Source organism: Pinus tabuliformis, chromosome 3_1 (assembly GCF_031772625.1).
Source record: "Pinus tabuliformis cultivar Carrire ecotype Pingquan chromosome 3_1, CPIR1, whole genome shotgun sequence".
NCBI lineage: Eukaryota > Viridiplantae > Streptophyta > Pinopsida > Pinales > Pinaceae > Pinus > Pinus tabuliformis.
Window position 1 is genome coordinate 929,521,533 of NC_142301.1, and position 17,379 is coordinate 929,538,911.

At 39.4% G+C, this 17,379-nt stretch overlaps 2 protein-coding genes across 2 annotated transcripts; both read right to left on the reverse strand.

Annotated features, from left to right (window-relative positions):
* Positions 1 to 1,476: 1,476 nt before the first annotated feature.
* On the reverse strand, positions 1,477 to 2,385 carry LOC149190798 (uncharacterized). The gene has a single exon (XM_089410593.1). It carries the CDS (start codon positions 2,383 to 2,385, stop codon positions 1,477 to 1,479), a length of 909 nt encoding a protein of 302 aa, XP_089266719.1.
* Positions 2,386 to 4,524: 2,139 nt separating this feature from the next.
* On the reverse strand, positions 4,525 to 6,865 carry LOC149190799 (uncharacterized). Its single transcript, XM_089410594.1, has 3 exons — positions 6,812 to 6,865; positions 5,699 to 6,685; positions 4,525 to 5,589 (listed from the first exon to the last, which is right to left on the reverse strand). Exons 1-3 carry the CDS (start codon positions 6,863 to 6,865, stop codon positions 4,525 to 4,527), a joined length of 2,106 nt encoding a protein of 701 aa, XP_089266720.1.
* Positions 6,866 to 17,379: the final 10,514 nt, after the last annotated feature.

The window sequence follows — 17,379 nt, forward strand, 5'->3', positions numbered from 1 at the left end:
ACCTTTTTTTTTTAACAAGGTTGAGTTGGTCCAATTCATCTTTCCAAGTTGTGCACTATTGTCAACTAATCATTGAAATTTTAAGTCTGTTCCTTTCACCATTATCCACTACAGTTTTTTCTGCCTTCCCACACAACAATGCAACTGTGGGTTCGTCACACTAAGCTAATATTTGCAATTGACATTTTGCGCAAAGTTGCACTCAATGGTACCTGATTATTCATTATTTCAAGAGATTGAATTGTAGGAGATACTACAAAGAAGTCATTGTTTTAAGAAATTCAAGATCTAGACACTATAAAACCTACATTGTCTTACTTATATACTATTGAATATTTACTCATCATTCTCTCCTTGAGAACCCCCAAACCAATTTTTTCCCATGATAACCATTGATGGTTCCAAATAGTGCACCTTGCCCAATTTGCAACCATTACAAAAAGATTTATTCTTAAACTCCTAAATCCTTTGAAGCTTCTTACTATGGCTCATGATTTTAGATAGCTAGTGGTCAAGTACATTACTAATTAATCTTACAGGCATGATAGCTTACTAATTTCAAAGGTGTTCTTTTCATTGTACCTTACTAATTCTGGCATTCACTGTTTTTATTTAAAATACATTTGTAAGAATATTTGCACTATGGAAAATCTCTAGAATAATACAAAACTAGCTAATGTAGGTAAATATTTTTGTCTCTTTCAATGTTACCTAGCACATTTTTTTTCAAAACCATAGACAATCAGTCCTGTAGAAAGAGATTAAAAGATCAATAACATTGTGATTGTGTTCTTTGATGATTGGCGATTTCAGGGCAGCATGCTTCTTCTAACAAATTTCTTAATAAATCTCTCTACATAGGTATCCTAAACGACCTTTCTGTTAAAAATGATACTAGAGATCTCAATATGGTTTATGTGCATTAGGATCTAGATGATAAAGGAATTTCTTATATTCTATGTTATATCGTTTTAACCTTTCATCGTGGAATTTGTAGCCAATCCTGATAAGTTGTTGAAATGCTTATTTTGACCAAAATTTATTGGTTGAATCTAAAACTAATGCCCATAAGGTCATTTGGTTTACTGTAAATGAATATATTTATTGTCACTAGACAACCAATCCTATTATGAAGAAGTTTCGTAAAAAGGTATGGGGAAAAGAGTTTTTTTTTTTCCCCCTAGGAAAAAGTCGTAATTTTCATTAAGATTAAGAAAATTACATTTTGCAGATGCCAAAGCATATTCATATGCAGGCAGTTTCCTGTCGAGTTCATAATAACAAGTAAGAGTATAAACAAGTTATCTCCACGCAGGGAGCATTCAAAAAGAGGCTACCTGTGATCAAAATTGTGGCTGGCTCTTCGCAGAGAGCAATATATAACTACTGAATATAAACAAAAAGTTGTACTGATTTTTCTGTCTAACAGTATCTATCTACATGCTATAATAATCAAAAACTGATAAAGTAAGGGCTCTATGGCCCGTTTTCCCTCTGCTCATCAAAAGGACGATGATAATACTGATAAAAAGTGCCCTCCACTTCCTCTTGGATCCACCAATCTTCACCTACTCTGTGCGCTACCTCTTTGGAGAGCTGATCTGCAATGGTGTTTTGCTCCCTGTAGATGTGATGGCAAACAAAGGATTCAAAAGAAGTAGTTAATCTCTTTGCTTCATCAAGTATATGTCTTAAAGAATAAGCATGACAATCTGATGCATCATTGAGCCAATTACAAACAATTTTAGAGTCTCCAAATATCTGTAAGTGTCTGCAGTTTTTTAGGATAGCAAAATGGATGATGTGTTTGGCTGTGCTAAGTTCTGCATAGTTATTTGTGCCTCTGCCAAGGTTGATTTGGAGTTTGTAGCAGTGATTGTCATTAAGGTGGAGTATAGCTCCCCCCTCACATCCATCTTCTTGAGCTGGGCCATCGAAATAAGCCCAAGGTTTGGTTTTGTCGATGGGCACAGGTCTGAGGGTTCTCGGAGGGGCGGGGTGGTCATCGTCAGGTAGCATGTTGAAATCTGCAACCGTATGGAGGATGATAGTGGGCCAGTGTGGATCTTTAAGGTTGAAGATTGACTGATTCCGGGCGATCCATATAGCCCAGCATGCCAGCAGAGGCAGATTTATAGCCTTCCCTGTGTGCTCAAGACACCAGTTAGACCATGCCTTAGGAAAGTTATTCCTGTGCCAATCATTCAATTGAGGGATGTGTGAAGACAGTGATTGCCAAAGAGTTCGAGTGGAGTGGCACGAAAGAAACAGGTGTTCGGTGCTTTCTTCAGCATCATGGCAGAGGTGGCAGCGGAAGGGTCCATAGAAGGACCGCTTCATAAGGTTGGAGCCAGTAGGTATTTTGTCAAATAGGATATTCCACATCAGAAGTCTCGTCCTCGGTGCAGCCTTAAGCTTCCATATCGCCTTCTAGGTAGGATGTATATCTGGGGGCTTATAAGGTTCCATGAGCCTGAGATAACCCAGTTTTGGAGTATAAACACCATGTTTAGCATAAGCCCAGATAATCTCATCAGGTCCCTCAGTGAGTCTGATTTGCGGTTGTGTGAGTGCAGCAGTATAATCCATCTATTCGTTAATCCATTGTTGGGGCAGGTCTAATGCTCGGGCGGATAGCCAAGCCTGCTGGAGGAAAGTGGAGTTGGCTTGATCACCAATGTGTTTGATATGAGTTATTCCTCTGTCATGGAGGTGTTGTATGAGATCTACAGGTAATCTGTGGGCCTTACCACAACCGACCCATGGATCCACCCCTACCCGAACAGCATTCCCTTCCTTAATACGCCCTGTGATTCCTTCTCGTAGTAGGGGTATGGTGTCTATGACAGCTTTCCAGATATTGGAAATTTGGTGATTATTTCCCTGTCTGGTGTAGATCCAATCTAAGACAGATTGAGGCTTGATATATTTTACATATGCCACCTGTGACCAGAGGCTGTCTGTTGTGAGTAATCGCCATCCGAGCTTAGCAGCCAATGCCTTTGAGAAAATAGCCAGTCTCTTGATGCCCCAGCCGCCCCATCTTTTAGGCTTAGTGATGGTGTCCCATTTTACCCAAGCAAAAAGTCGCCCCGGCTGGTGACCTTTCCATAGAAATCTACAGCATATGCTTTGGAGCCTGTTCAGGATGCCCCTTGGAATCCAAGCAAGGGCCATCCAGTAGACGGGTGTGGCTTCAATCACAGCTTTGATGAGTACTAATCTGCCTGCACGTGAGAGGTATCGATGGTACCAGATCTGAAGCCTCCTCTCCACTTTTGTAATAAGCCATAACCAGTCAGCTATTCTGTAGCCAGATGGTTTAAGTCTAAAACCAAGATATTTTATACCATCGGATAGATTCAAGTTGACAAATGGAAAACGCTGTGTAGCATAGGTGATTTCATGAACTGAGCAACCAACCGATGTGATGGTGGACTTATTATCATTGATTTGCATGCCAGTGGCATGCTGAAATAGGAGGAAAGAGTTATGTAATGATGAGGAGTCACCGATGCTACCATTCAGGAAGATTAAAATATCATCAACAAATAATAGGTGTGTGAGGAAAAAGTTGTCCATGATTTTGATGCCTGTAAGTTGATGTCGATCTCTGGTGGATGAAATAATCTAGCTCAGCCCTTCCATAATCAGGAGAAATAGCAGCGGTGAAAGGGGACATCCCTGTCTAAGTCCCCTCTCAGAAGTAAAGAAGGGTGTAGCCTCCCCTTTGAGTAATACGCTATAAGATACATCAGTGATACAGCTCATCGTCCATTTGATGAAATCATATGGGAATCCTAGATGAGTGAGTAGCATTCTAAGATACAGCCAGTTTGCTCTGTCGAAAGCCTTGGATAGGTCTACTTTGAGAATCATTCCCTTCTGCTTCTTGATCTGAAGGGAGTGTATGAGTTCTTGAGCAGTAGCAATGGCCTCATGGATCTGTCTATGATGCAAGAACGTAAATTGCTCTGATGATATGTGCATAGAGAGGATGGGCTTTAGGCGATTGGCAATAATCTTAGCTATAATTTTATAGAGGCAGTTGCAGAGTGATATGGGGCGAAAATCATCAAAGGAGTTCGGGACATCGGTCTTGGGGATGAGTGCGATGAAGGTAGATTTGATAGTAGATGATATCCGTCCTCTTTTCCTACTGTCCTCCACAATATTCAAGAGGTCATGGCCCAGAATATCAAAGAAGGCAATGTAGAATTCAATGGTCCATCCATCCGGGCCAAGGCTCTTGTCCTTTTTGAACCATTTCAGAGTAGCTTCCAGCTCTTCCATGGTTACCTCCTTCTGAATCTCTTCTGACGTTTCCTGATCCACATATCTAGGGAATAGTTCTGCCACTCTCATGATTTCCAAAATGTTTATGATTCCAGGTGCCTTGTATATACCCCTAAAGTGCTCATTGGCAAGCCTGGCCAAGTTCTGCTGGGATGTAACAGTTTGGCCCCGCTCATCCTTTAATTCCCAAATGGTATTGATTGCTTTACGACCATTGGCAAATTTGTTCTAAAATTTGGTGTTGCTGTCTCCCTCAGTGAGCCAAATAGCCCTGCTCCTCAGTCTCCAACTTTCTTCTCTTTCCTTCAAGATCTGTGAGCGCTTGGTGATAAGAAGGTTATACTGATCCTTGAATTCCTGTGAAGTGAAAGTCCCTGCTGACGAATTTTCAAACTCAGCAATGACCCTTTCCACCTCATTGAGTGTGAGGTTATCCTGGATTCGCTTCTGGTGTGCCCAGTTTTTAGTGATCTGCTTGAGTTCAGTGAGCTTCCTAACAAAACCAGCTGATAGTTCCTCATCTTCCCGGTTGGGATTGTTCTGCCAATATTCATGAACCATCTGAATATATGAAGGATCTTGTAGCCAGGCTGCATTGAATTTGAATGGGCTCTTGATTTTGTGAGTAAGGCCATCTGCCTCCAGGAAGATAGGCCTATGATCGGATAGTCCACCAGATCCATCCCATTGACGAGATCTAGGGATAATATTATATAAAGGCTCCTTTATGAGGAATCGATCAAGCCTCCTGGACAAACTCTGATCTCCACTTCTATTATTTGTCCAGGTATACTGAAGACGAGCAGATGGGATGTCCACCCAGTGGTGGTTCTCCAAAAGGGAGGAGATGGTATCAGAGAGTGAGTCGACTTTTGCCATGTGCCCCCAGGATTCGCAGTACCCTAGGGAAAAATTTAAGTCTCCCCCCATTATAATGTTATCCGCTTGAAAGAGCTCAGATCCAAGTAGGGTTCTCCAGAAGGTAGCACGATCGGAACAAGGGCCATAGACATTGATGATGCGAAGTTCCCTCTCTATAGTATGAGCATATATGTCAAGGCCTATGAAACCCTTGCCTCCCCAAAAATTGCGAATGTCCACTGATCTATGGCAAACCCCTATAGCCAAGCCTCTGGATCTCCCTGATGCATCCAGTGCGTGGAAAGTCCAGTTGGGGAGCCAGGAGGAAAGGGAGTGAATGAGGGAATCCGCTGAACAGAGAGTTCTTGTAGGAAAATCATATCCAGTTGAGCCGTGGTTAGCAGCCTCCTGAGTGCTAGTTTTTTGGTTGAACTAGCAAACCCCCGACAGTTAAAAGAGAGAATCTTCATGAGGGGGGGGGAGGAGGGCCATCCTTTGCTCTAAGGGCCCCAAAAATTGTTTGTTTTCGGCCAAGAGCGACCTCCTCATCTGCAGTATGTCTCGCTTTTGTGATTCGGGAGGGACGACCTCGAGAGGTCTTTTGTGAAATAGGGGAGCTGACAGAGTCGAGCCCGACTACATCTACACCACGATCTCTAGCCCGAGGGCGGAGGGAGTAGCGAGGAGATGACCGGGTGGTAATCAGTGTTGATGTGATCAATGGAGGGGGATCCAACGGAGGAGGAGGAGGCATCGAGCACGTGAGGGATGATTGTGTGTGTATGAGTGATGCATGAGAAGCAGCGAATGGAGGGGGATCAATGCATAAGGGGGAAATTGATATGTCCGATGATGTGCAGGATGCAAGTGTTGACAAAGTGATGGGAGATAATGACATACCCGTAACCGCTGAGTCCACCGGAGGGGGCACGGGTTGTTCAGGAGCTACTGAAGATGAGGGCGGAACGGAGGTGGTTGTAACAATGTCTGCAGCTGCGACCCCTGTCTCTCCCTGGGGGGCCTCTTCCCTCTGGTTGCGCACTTGAATCTCTGATGGCTGATCCGGTTGCTGAACCGAGGGTGCCGTCTGAGTAGGTTCAGTATGCTCATCCTTCATGTTCCTTTGCGATTTCCGAAGGAGTGGGAAATCCTTGTAGAGATGCCCAACTTTATGGCACCTGCGACAACGGTAGGGAATGCCCTCATAATCAATAATCTGTCTACGGGACGTGTCTCTCCACTGGATAGTAATGTGCTCATAAAGACCGCCCCTGGTGTCCATGTTTATGAGTATCCTAGCATATGCCATCATGCCAGTCTGGAGATAAGATTTGTCGTAGCCCATATATGTGCCGAGTGAATTCCCAATGCGCTTGAAAATTTCTTCCGACCAGTATTGCAGAGGAAGGCCAGGGAGCCGAATCCAAATAGGTCCGACCCCAATCTGCTCTGTCTCAGGATCAAATAAGGGTGTCCATCTCTTGAGGAGCACAGGCGCATGCTCGAAGTGCCAATGTGAGGACAAAACCTAGTTAGTATGGTCAGCACGCGCGAACCTTAGTGCGAACCATCCTCTCACGAATGTCTGCACAAATGGGATATCCACCAAGTGATTTCCCCAAACCTCGGTTGCCCAAGCCTTCAATCATGCCACCGAATAGTTACGCCCTCTGATGCGGCCGACCAAGACCCGATCTGCGAAGTCCATCGCTTCGCCCCACTGTATGTCCTCTTCCAATCTGAGGAAGTAATTGTCCTCTCTAGATTTGAAACACTTGGATTTTCTTTTAGGGCCGCCAGGAGGGGGAGGGTTCAACGATGGTCCAGGGATCGAAGCAGGGCCATGTAATGGAGTCGAGAAGTGATGGGAGGCAGGGTAAACTTCAGGAAATTCGTGGCCGGCAGCAGGGGGGGGGGCCCGAAAGCGGGGGTATGGAGGTAAAACAACCGGAGGAGGGACCAGGGCAACCCAAGGGGCCGGATGAGTAAGGAAGCAGAGTAGGGTTGTGCGGTAGACGGGGATATGAGCCAGCTGCGTGAGGGTCTAAACCGGGGTTAGGGTTTAGGCATTCCGTGACGAAACCGAGGGTTGACGGTGAGAGAGGCGGCGTTGAGAGGGCTGGCCAAGTGGGAGGTTCGTCCGGGAGAAGCACAGGTAGAGATCTAGACGATTCGCCATGCGCATACTGTGAGAAATTCTCGGAGAGGTCTTCGTAATACATACCTTCTGAGCTGGCATTTGGGGTTCGCCAGATGGGGACCCCCTCCATCGGGTCAGCGGAGTAATCGACGGCCTCCAGGTCATCCATGGCCAGCTGCGTCTCGGAACGGCGAAAACCTTGAGGAGCGAAGAATCCCGAAGAAAAGGACAGGTTGCAGTTAACGGACCGATGAAGAGTGAAAATGTAATCGCCACAGGAAAGTCCGAAAGTCGTAGCTCAGGTAGAGTTATCCCCGCAGTCGCGATGCAACCGGAAGGTGACAGTAAATGGCTGAGTGGAGGACGGAGGTTCGTTCGCGGCGAGAAGAAACGGAGTGCGGCGGGTTTCAGCAGCAGCAGGGTTCACAGATACCCTAACCTAACCCTGTTCGCGAAATAACCCTACCCGTCTCCATCGCTCCACCATCCGAAACCAACATCCGGGAAAAGAGTTGTGTAGAAAGAAGAAATATTACATTGAGGAATTCAACCCTACGTGTTATCTACAACAAAAAGAGTTCATTGGAGCTAGCATTTAGGGGAGGAAAAAGGTTCTTTTTGCTCAATTAAGTTTCTTAAATACTCGCATATTATTCCATAAATTACACACTATACTCTTTCCACTCCAAGCAATTATCCCCACGTCGCCCACTTGATACCACATTAAGGGACAATTTAAACATTCGTGTGAATCCATTATAGGTCAAGTCGGTTAGCATCATGGCTAGTGCTGATCAATTAACCCACGCATGGGAAACAATTTTTACTCCTCACACTCATCCTCCTCCTGTACAAAAGAGCTTGCCTTGTACTGCTCCACCACCTTGCGGAGTGATCAATCGAGTGAATTGGAGCATGTTGTGTTTTAATGGTGATTTGATTTGCATAGCATGTGAGGGTCACCATTCCGATGTTAAATCCCAGGCCTAGTTCAGCCTCCCCCCCACAATTTTTTCTAAGAAAATTCTCCACATGGGATCTCTCCCTCTTGCTTCCATTCAAATTATGTAATCACTAATTTCAAATTGATCATGGAATTTGCAAGTTTGGGCACCAAGAGGCTCTGTAATCAGCCCTTGTGATTGCTAGCATTCTTAGGAATTAGTGGGTCCAGGAAATGGCTTCCCCAGCCCTGCAACTTGTTCAATTGGAGAAATTCGATTTTTGGAACCCGTCTTGTGAAAAAAAGATGGCAATCATAGAGCTCAGGGTAGTCTTTGTGTATTGCATTTCAACTATATTGGGAGTCTCTTTCAGATTTATCTCAAGTGCCAATGCTTGTTTAGTTATGGTCCCTTCATCCTATAGAAGTAAATTGCTCTACTATTTTTGTCTTTTGTTAATTCGAGTCACTCCAGAACCTCCTATGGCCATCTTCTTTGTTCTAAGTTATCAGCTCCTTTACTCTCCACTCTATTGTAAAAGGTAGTATATGTTCCACATCTACAGGTCCCTTATGCTCCCCCTCCATCAATATCAAATCTATTTTGATTAATCACCCATCCTTTGGCCCATCCTTTGGTTTTGCAACAACTATCACTTCTTCCTTGGATTCCCTTGTTCCCGTTGGCATCTCGCAAAACCCCTGTGACATCCACTTCCTGTACAAATTGAGACTAGCCCCTCCAGTGTCCTGGATCTCCCCCCCCCCCCCCCCCCCACACCAACTATATCAGTATCATGTATACAAGTCTTAACATGTCAACCACCACTCGAATTTCCAAAGCTTTTAATGCATGCAACATGCATATGGAGGCCCTGCAGATGAATAATTTGGATAGAAAATGGAAAATTCATCAACATATGAATCTTCTCACTTTCATCATTGAATAAATATACTCTCAAAATAAAACTCTATTGCCACAATGATGAGTTGGAAACTCTGCAAAGAGAACTAATATATCTAAAGCACAATGTCCAAGCATCAAGGAAATGCAACATTGTTAGCTCCACTTCAAGCCCACACTATAGAAATCTGAAAATTGACTTAAACACACCCCTAGAGAAAGTTGTCTTCTTTTTCCTCTAATGGGACCTTTCTACAAATTTTCCCTTTTGTTATAACTATTTTGTAGAGTAAATGTATGTTGATCAGATATCATAGTTTTTTTAAATGTTAATCAGCTCCTCAGTAAAGGATTCTTGGAAAATGATACAATGTAATTAATTCCCCATGTATTTGTTGCGACCGGGAGCGGATTTAATATAAACACTACTCATTGATGTTAAAAAAAAAAACTATGGGGAATTTATTATTTTTGGACTATGAAAGTATGCGTTACCTTCTATAAATTAGGTTATGCTCCAAACATGGCAAACACTTAGAAAACTCAATGTAAATGCAAATTTCTTATTTACAACTTTAGGAAGCAAAAGCTTTAATATGTTATACAAAAATTGTTCACTCACGACATCATCATTTGTGTTGATTGGATCTCAAATATAGAAATCGGTTAGTAACATTAAGCATATACCCATGAAAATTGAAATGAATGGAAATTTCAACACATGGATCATAATGAGAGAATATCTTGCATGATAATTTCTTCTATGCCAAATTTTTCATATTAAAAATTTTGAAAATGAAAGTTACTTTGATATTAGTTAGTTTCTTAATATAGGGAAGGAGAATATATTTTTGTTCCCTCAAATCCATTCAAAATAGGGATGAACAACATCCAATAACAACCTACAAATATGTTAGAGAGAATGATCTTAGAAAAGTGGCCTTAGTGTAGCATCAACACTCCGAATATTTTCTTGAGAAGGTGATGGAAATTAGAGATGTAGTAGTGAGTCATGTTCAGAACCTCTGGTATTATTCTTAAAATTACAAATGAAAATAATAAGGGAAAGTGTGTTTTTTCTAGAATGCAATTATTTCTTTGATATTGATGAAAAATTGTTTTGAAGAGGATAGAAACAATATCGGCATTTACCAACCATTTGATTTATATGGTTGTGCTAGTTAGTCCCTAATATGACACCAAAAAGTGCATTCCTTCCCAATCGTTATCTTCCTCTCTTGTAGAATCAACATGAGGGCCAATGTTTAGGTGCCAAATGAAATAAAACATCATTGTACAACAACACCCATAACAATAGCTACAACCTAAAAAATATTAATTAAAATACATTATATGTAACATTGATTAGTAATGTTGTTTCATCTTCTAGGGGCGACGGGAGCAAGGGGTTTATCTTTTGCCCCAGAGAAAATCTAGAACTATAATATGTTTGGGGTATGGGATCCATTTCAAATAACCAAGTAGAAGCGTATGCACTACTTGAAGAATTGACGTTAGCAAAATGCCACAAAATCTATTCTTTAATAATCATGGTAGACTCCAAGCTTCTCATTTATCATCTAGTTGTTGGTTTTTTTCCTCGTGATAACAGGTTGAAGAATATCTTGAAAAATGATCAAATTTATTTTACCCCTATTGCTTTCTATCAAAGCATTTCATGTCCTTCGTTGGTGAAATGGTAAACAAATGGGTTAATTTAAATATTGGTGAATTAAAGGAAATTAGGTGAGCCCCTTTATGCCCAATCCCATGACCTTACTCTCATGAACTCGTGTAGCAAAACGCCCCTTGTCATCTAGGTCCAAAGGTCTCAATAAGCCATTTGAAATGTGGCATCAATCCATCCTTGGATGCATGCAATGGCTTTAATACAAAGTCTCTTGTGTAATTTGACATTTCATCTCCCTGTGTTAATTGATTTTGGCATGAAGGCTTGAACATAGCAGGTAGTAATGGAGGTGCTTTAAATTGGAGAAATCATGCCATGTTCTATCTTTTCCACATAATATATTGATTCTATATATGGTATTTAATTGGTTTTGAAGCATGATTTCATTAAATGGAAGGATGTAAGACACCTCCTCTCACTCATATTCCTTCAATCAAGCTCATGTCGGCCCATGCTAGAACTGTATTGGGATGAAAAGGATCTTAATAGTTTTCAGTTCAGAAAACATCATAATAGATGAATCTAATTGTAAATTAGAATATTATGAATTCAAGTCATGTGACCCCTAGAGCATGCTCTCCCTGTAGCATGGATATTTTAATTTGTGTCAATTTAAATAATAGTGTGTGTCAACATGGATTCACTACGTCATGTTGCATGATAAATGGGTGTCCTCCAGGCTTGTTGGATTCATTCCAAATTAATCCTTCTTGTGACAAGAAATTTAGGATCATTTTGTTGGTGGGGAAGGCATGATATTTTTGTATAGGACAACTGATATTGAAAGTGAATTCCTTCCATTTTTGGATTTGTTGTCATTTGTAGGTTTAGTGTGCTCAGAATTTCATAGGTCAAAAAGTTTCCTCTTGTAGTCTTGAAGATAAAAAAATTCCTAGTGTTAAGTGTATCCCTATCATTCATTGCATTATAGTTTGAGCTTATCTAGTTAGTACTTTTGTTGCACTTAGCATGTTTGTATTATATTTAGTCATGGCTTAGCAAAATTGTTCAGCGATTTAGCATTCGCTTTAGTTGATGTCTCTGATATAGAGTTTGATTTTTCCCTCTCTAGAAAATGTAACACAAGTTGTCTAGGTATGTCTTTATAGTGCATTCTTCATGTTCCTTCTATTGATCCCCATATTTCTTTCTATGTTATAAAAAAGTCGTTTTGGGAATTTGAGGTCCAAGACAATATTGCATATCAGAGAAATTGAGTTACCTTGCAAGAATTTGAAAGTTGCAAACCTTTAATCATGTAGATGTCCCAGTAGCTTTGGATCTTAGCAAGATTAATTGCAAAATACGCAAGAAGAAATATATTCTCTTCAATTAAATCATAATCAATAGTTTCCAACATCACCCCTTCTATGGAAATCCTTATCAGGCATTGTTGTTTGATTTAATAAATCAGAATATGAAATCTCCACCTTGTGTCAATTATTGGAATAATTTCAAATTTCTATGGGACAACATCATTCTGAGCCTTCCTACACAAGCAATTCAACTGACTATTCTTAGCTCAATGTCCTAGATCTCAACAAACTTTTCCATAATGGAAATGGGATTTTCCCATTTTGTTAATGGTTTTCCTCATCTACTTAAGTAGTATGGAAGTTAAAATATATAATATTTTGGGAGTTCTTTTTGGAAAACATTTACTTTCTAGTTCCCTAATTCAGTTGTAGTTCGAGGCTAGTATTTTGGGGATATAGATAAGCTAGAAGAAATTTTTTGCTTAAGAATACGATCAAGAATTATATATATTTTGATGTGTTTTGATGTATTAGTTGTGATCCAAACAGAAATTTTCAATTAATACAAATTCTCGTTATGGTTTTATATGTTGTTTCATATTCTACTCTAAAAGATAAAATGTTGAAACAACTACATTAGGTATGGAGCTAAATATCACAAATATAGAAGTGGCCCAACTTTTTGCAATTTGTAATCCTTCATTATTGTCTTACGATTAAATAGTAACTATGGGGAATTAGGGGTGGCAGGAAGGGGAGGGATTATATCTATTCCTGGAGGAAAGATTGTTTCCAAATACTCTTGAGGGATGGGTAGGAAAACCAACAACCAAGCCAAAATTTATGGTTTTCTATTGGGTCTAACTCTAGCTCATGACATGGGAATTTTCAAACTAATAATCCTGGGAGACTCTATGATTACTATAGAACATCTAATTAATGGCTCGTATCCTAATAAGAATCTCCTCAAGCTCCTCCTCAAAAGAATAAATTGTGCTTTGGACCTCCTACTCTCAAATTCTCTCTTCCATATCCTCATAAGACAAATTTCGGAGACAGGTCATCCAGACAATATTGCTTGCCTATTAGAAGTGTGTCAAAGGGAAATTAATGGTCTTAAATACTGGCATATTATTCCATAAAACACACATTCTACTCCTTCCACTCCAAGAAATTATCCCCACGTTGACCCCTTGATATCACATTAAGGGACAATTTAATCATTAGTGTGAACCTATTATAGGCCAAGTTGTCTAGCATCGTCGCTACTGTTGATCAATTGACCCATGCATGGCAAACACTTTTTACTCCCCACACTTATCCTCCTCACATACAAAATAGCATGCCTTGTACTGCTCCACCACCTTGCAAAGTGATGAATCTGGCGAATTGGAGCATGTTTTGTTTTAATGGTGATTTGATTAGAATCGCATGTGAGGGCTACCATTTCGATGTTAAATCCTAGGCCTAGTTCATCCCCCCCCCCCCTCCTTCCCCCCCACAATTTTGTCTAAGCAAATTCTCCACAAAGGATTTGTTCCTCTCGCTTCCATTCAAATTATGTGCTCATTAATTTCAAAGTCATCATGGCATCTGCAAGTTTGGGCATCAAAAGGCTCTATAATGAGCCCTTGTGATTTCTATCATTCTCAGGCATTAGTGGGTCATGGAAATGGCTACCCCAGCCCGACAACTTGTTCAATTTGAGAAATTCGATTTTTGGAACCCGTCTTGTGCAAAATATTTGGCAATGATAGAGCTCAAGGTAGTCTTTGCATCTTGGATTTCAACTATATTGGGTGTCTCTTTTAGGTTTAGCCCAATTTCCTATGCTTCTTTATTTATGGCCCCTTCTTCCTATAGAAGAGAATTGCTCTACTCTTTTTGTCTTTTGTTAATTCGGGTTGCTACAGAACCTCCTATGGCCATATTCGTTGTTCCAGGTTTTCATCTCCTATACTCCACACTCTATTGTAAAAGGTAGTATATGCTCCTCATCTACAGATCCCTTTTGCTCCCCCTCCATCAATCTGAAATCTATTTTGATTAATAACCCATCCTTTGGTGTTGAACCATCTATCACTTCTTCCTTGGATGTCGTAGTTCCTGTTGGTGTCTCGCGAAACCCCTATGACATCCACTTCTTATACAACTTGAGACTAGCCTCTCCAACTTCCTGGATCCCCCCCCCCCCACCCACTATATCTTCAGTCATGTATACAAGTCTTAGAATTTCACCCACCACTAGAATTTCCAAATCTTGTAATGCATGCAACAAGCATATGGAGGCCCTGTAGATGAGTAATTTGGATAGAAAATGGCAAATTCATCAACATATGCATCTTCTCACTTTCATCATTGAATAAATATACTCTCAAAATAAAACTCTCATGCGACAATGATGAGTTGGACACTCTACAAAGACAACAAAGATATCTAAATTCCAATATCCAAGCCTCGAGGAAACATGACATTGTTAGCTCTGCTTCAAGCCCACACTATAGCAATATGAAATTTGACTTAAACAGACCCCTAGCAATCTGGAATTTGACTTAAAAAAACCCCTAGAGGAATTTGTATTCTTTCTTCTCTAATGGGACCTTTCTGCAAATTTTTCGTTCTGTTATAACAATTTTGTAGAATATATGTATGTCAATCAAATATCATAGTATTTTCATTTGATAGTTTTTTGACCTGTTAATGAGCTCCTCAGAAAGGATCCTTGGAAAATGATGCAATGTAATGAATTCCCCATGTATTTGCTACAACCGGGAGCATTTTTAATATAATCACTACTCATTTATGTTTAAAAAAAACTATGGGTAATTTATTATTTTTTACTATGAAAGTATGTGTTACCTTCTGTGAATTAGGTTATGATCCAAACATGACGAACACTAGAAAACTCTGTGTAAATGCAAACTTCTTATTTACAACTTTCCGAAGAAAAAGATTTAATATGTTATACAAAAAATATTCACTCACGACATCATCATTTTTGTTGATTGGATCTCAAATATAGAAATTGGTTAGTAACATTAAGCATATATCCATGAAAATTGAAATGCAATGTCTTTTCAACACATGGATCATAATGAGAGAACATCTTGCATGATAATCTCTTCAATGCCAAATTTTTCATATTTAACATTGTGGAAATGAAAGTTACATTGATATTAGTTAGTTTCTTAATATAAGTGAAGAGGATATATTTTTGTTCCCTCAAATCCATTCAAAATAGGGATAAACAACATCCAATAACGCCCTACAAATATGTTAGAGAGAATGATCTTAGAAAACTGGCCTCATTGTAGCATCAACACTCCAAATATTTTCTTGAGAAGGTGATGGGGGTTAGATAGGTAGTAGTGAGTCATGTTCACGTCCTCTTATATTATTCTTAAAATTACAAATGGAAATAATAAGGGAAAGTGTGCATTTTCTAGAATGAAATTATTTCTTTGATATGGATGCAAAATTGTTTTGAAGAGGATAGAAACAATATCCCAATTGTTTCTGAATGTTAATATATGCCTCAATTTCTTTGCAAGAATTATACAATTTGTTAAAATCCTTGATGGAAACTACATTGGAAAATTTTGTGAAGGACATTACAACTTTAGCATGGAAGGTCAAACCACACGACGATGATTAAGAATCAACCTATGTACCAAATAATTAAGTGATGAATGAGTTAATTTTTAGATGAATACCATGAATTATAATTAAAAAAATAAAAAGTAGGCTAGTCGATATCATCAATAATAAAAAGGTCTATAGATGTAAAATACTATTAGTGTGATGAAAAAATTATTGATCTTAGTGTCCTCACTCAAACATGGTGTGCGAAATTGCTCAAGTTTATCCAAAATTATTTGTTGCATGACTTCAGGTTGACAACACACTTCATTGCTTACCTATAACTCCATGGGTCTCCACATACTCTCAAAAATATGGTGAATATCAAGAGACAAAATAGTTCATGATCTATTATTCAGTTCCATGTATCACATAATTTATTTGGCTCTACAATCTAGCTATTTTATTTTCAAGAATTTCTAGTTTATAATTGGTTTTTATGGTTTTGTATTGTTTCATGGGTGTTAACATAATATTAAAAATAGGTAATATTTTTATCTAATTGTAAATTTTGGATCTTATAGAAATTTATGTTTTTCCTGGTGGTTATTAGTTAGGGCAAGCTTTTTTATCTGATTGTAAATTTTGGATCTTATAGACATTTAATTGTTTGGCTCAACCACACTCTCCTTGCTCCTATTTGATTTGGAAGCTTTGGGATAAGAAATGTCAGGACGAGTCTGAGACATCAAATTGGATTTCTTATCACCAACCAGGAAAAAATTATTTATCTTAGCATGCAAAATTGTTCGAGTCTATCCAAAATGATTTGTTCCCTGACTTCAGGTTGACAAAACATTTCATTGCTACCTATAACTCCATGGGTCTCCACATACTCTCAAAAATATGGTGAATATCAAGAGACAAAATAGTTGGGTATGCTTGCCACCAACATATATACATATAGAGCAGAGTTGGGGCATGCTTGCCCCACAAAAGCTTGAATGATGACCCACATCTACAGAGATGAGAAGTTACTCATACCCTGGGAAGGTAATTTTTACATTGAATGAATAGTTGGTTTCTTTATTTGAGTGGGATTTTATGCACTTTTAACGGACAGTGACTTATGTGTTAGGAGAGTGAGTGGCTTTTGTGTGTTGTTTGTGAATGGCTTTCTATTTGTTTTCTTTTATGAGATGTCCTCACACCATGCGTTGACATGCATTCTGGACGATATTAGATCACCATTACTGAAATCCATGATGAGATAATGTACCCGTGGTAGATGTGGTACATCTACCAAACTGAATAAATCGCCCACCAAGTATTTTCTTTTTGACGGCCTTTACCCACTGCATAAATTGAGTTTTGTCACTGCTAAAATTGATAGACAATGTAAATAATTGAAGGCTAAATTTCCTTCTTAATCTTCACTTACACATTGATATTTGTTTTCAATTGCACATCACTTTTTTGCATTTGTTATTATTTGATCCAGCCACGGGGGCTTCACTAGGGAGCAATACCATACCACGTGCATTCATATTGGGGGATATATATTGAGGAAAAATGATATGATATATTAAGCATATAATAGGGGATAAGGGGTTTATTTATTGGTAGGTATAAAAAATGGAGATCAAATTTAATGAAAAAATATAAATGGGTGTAAAAAATGTTAATGAAAAAATGAATACTTACAATATC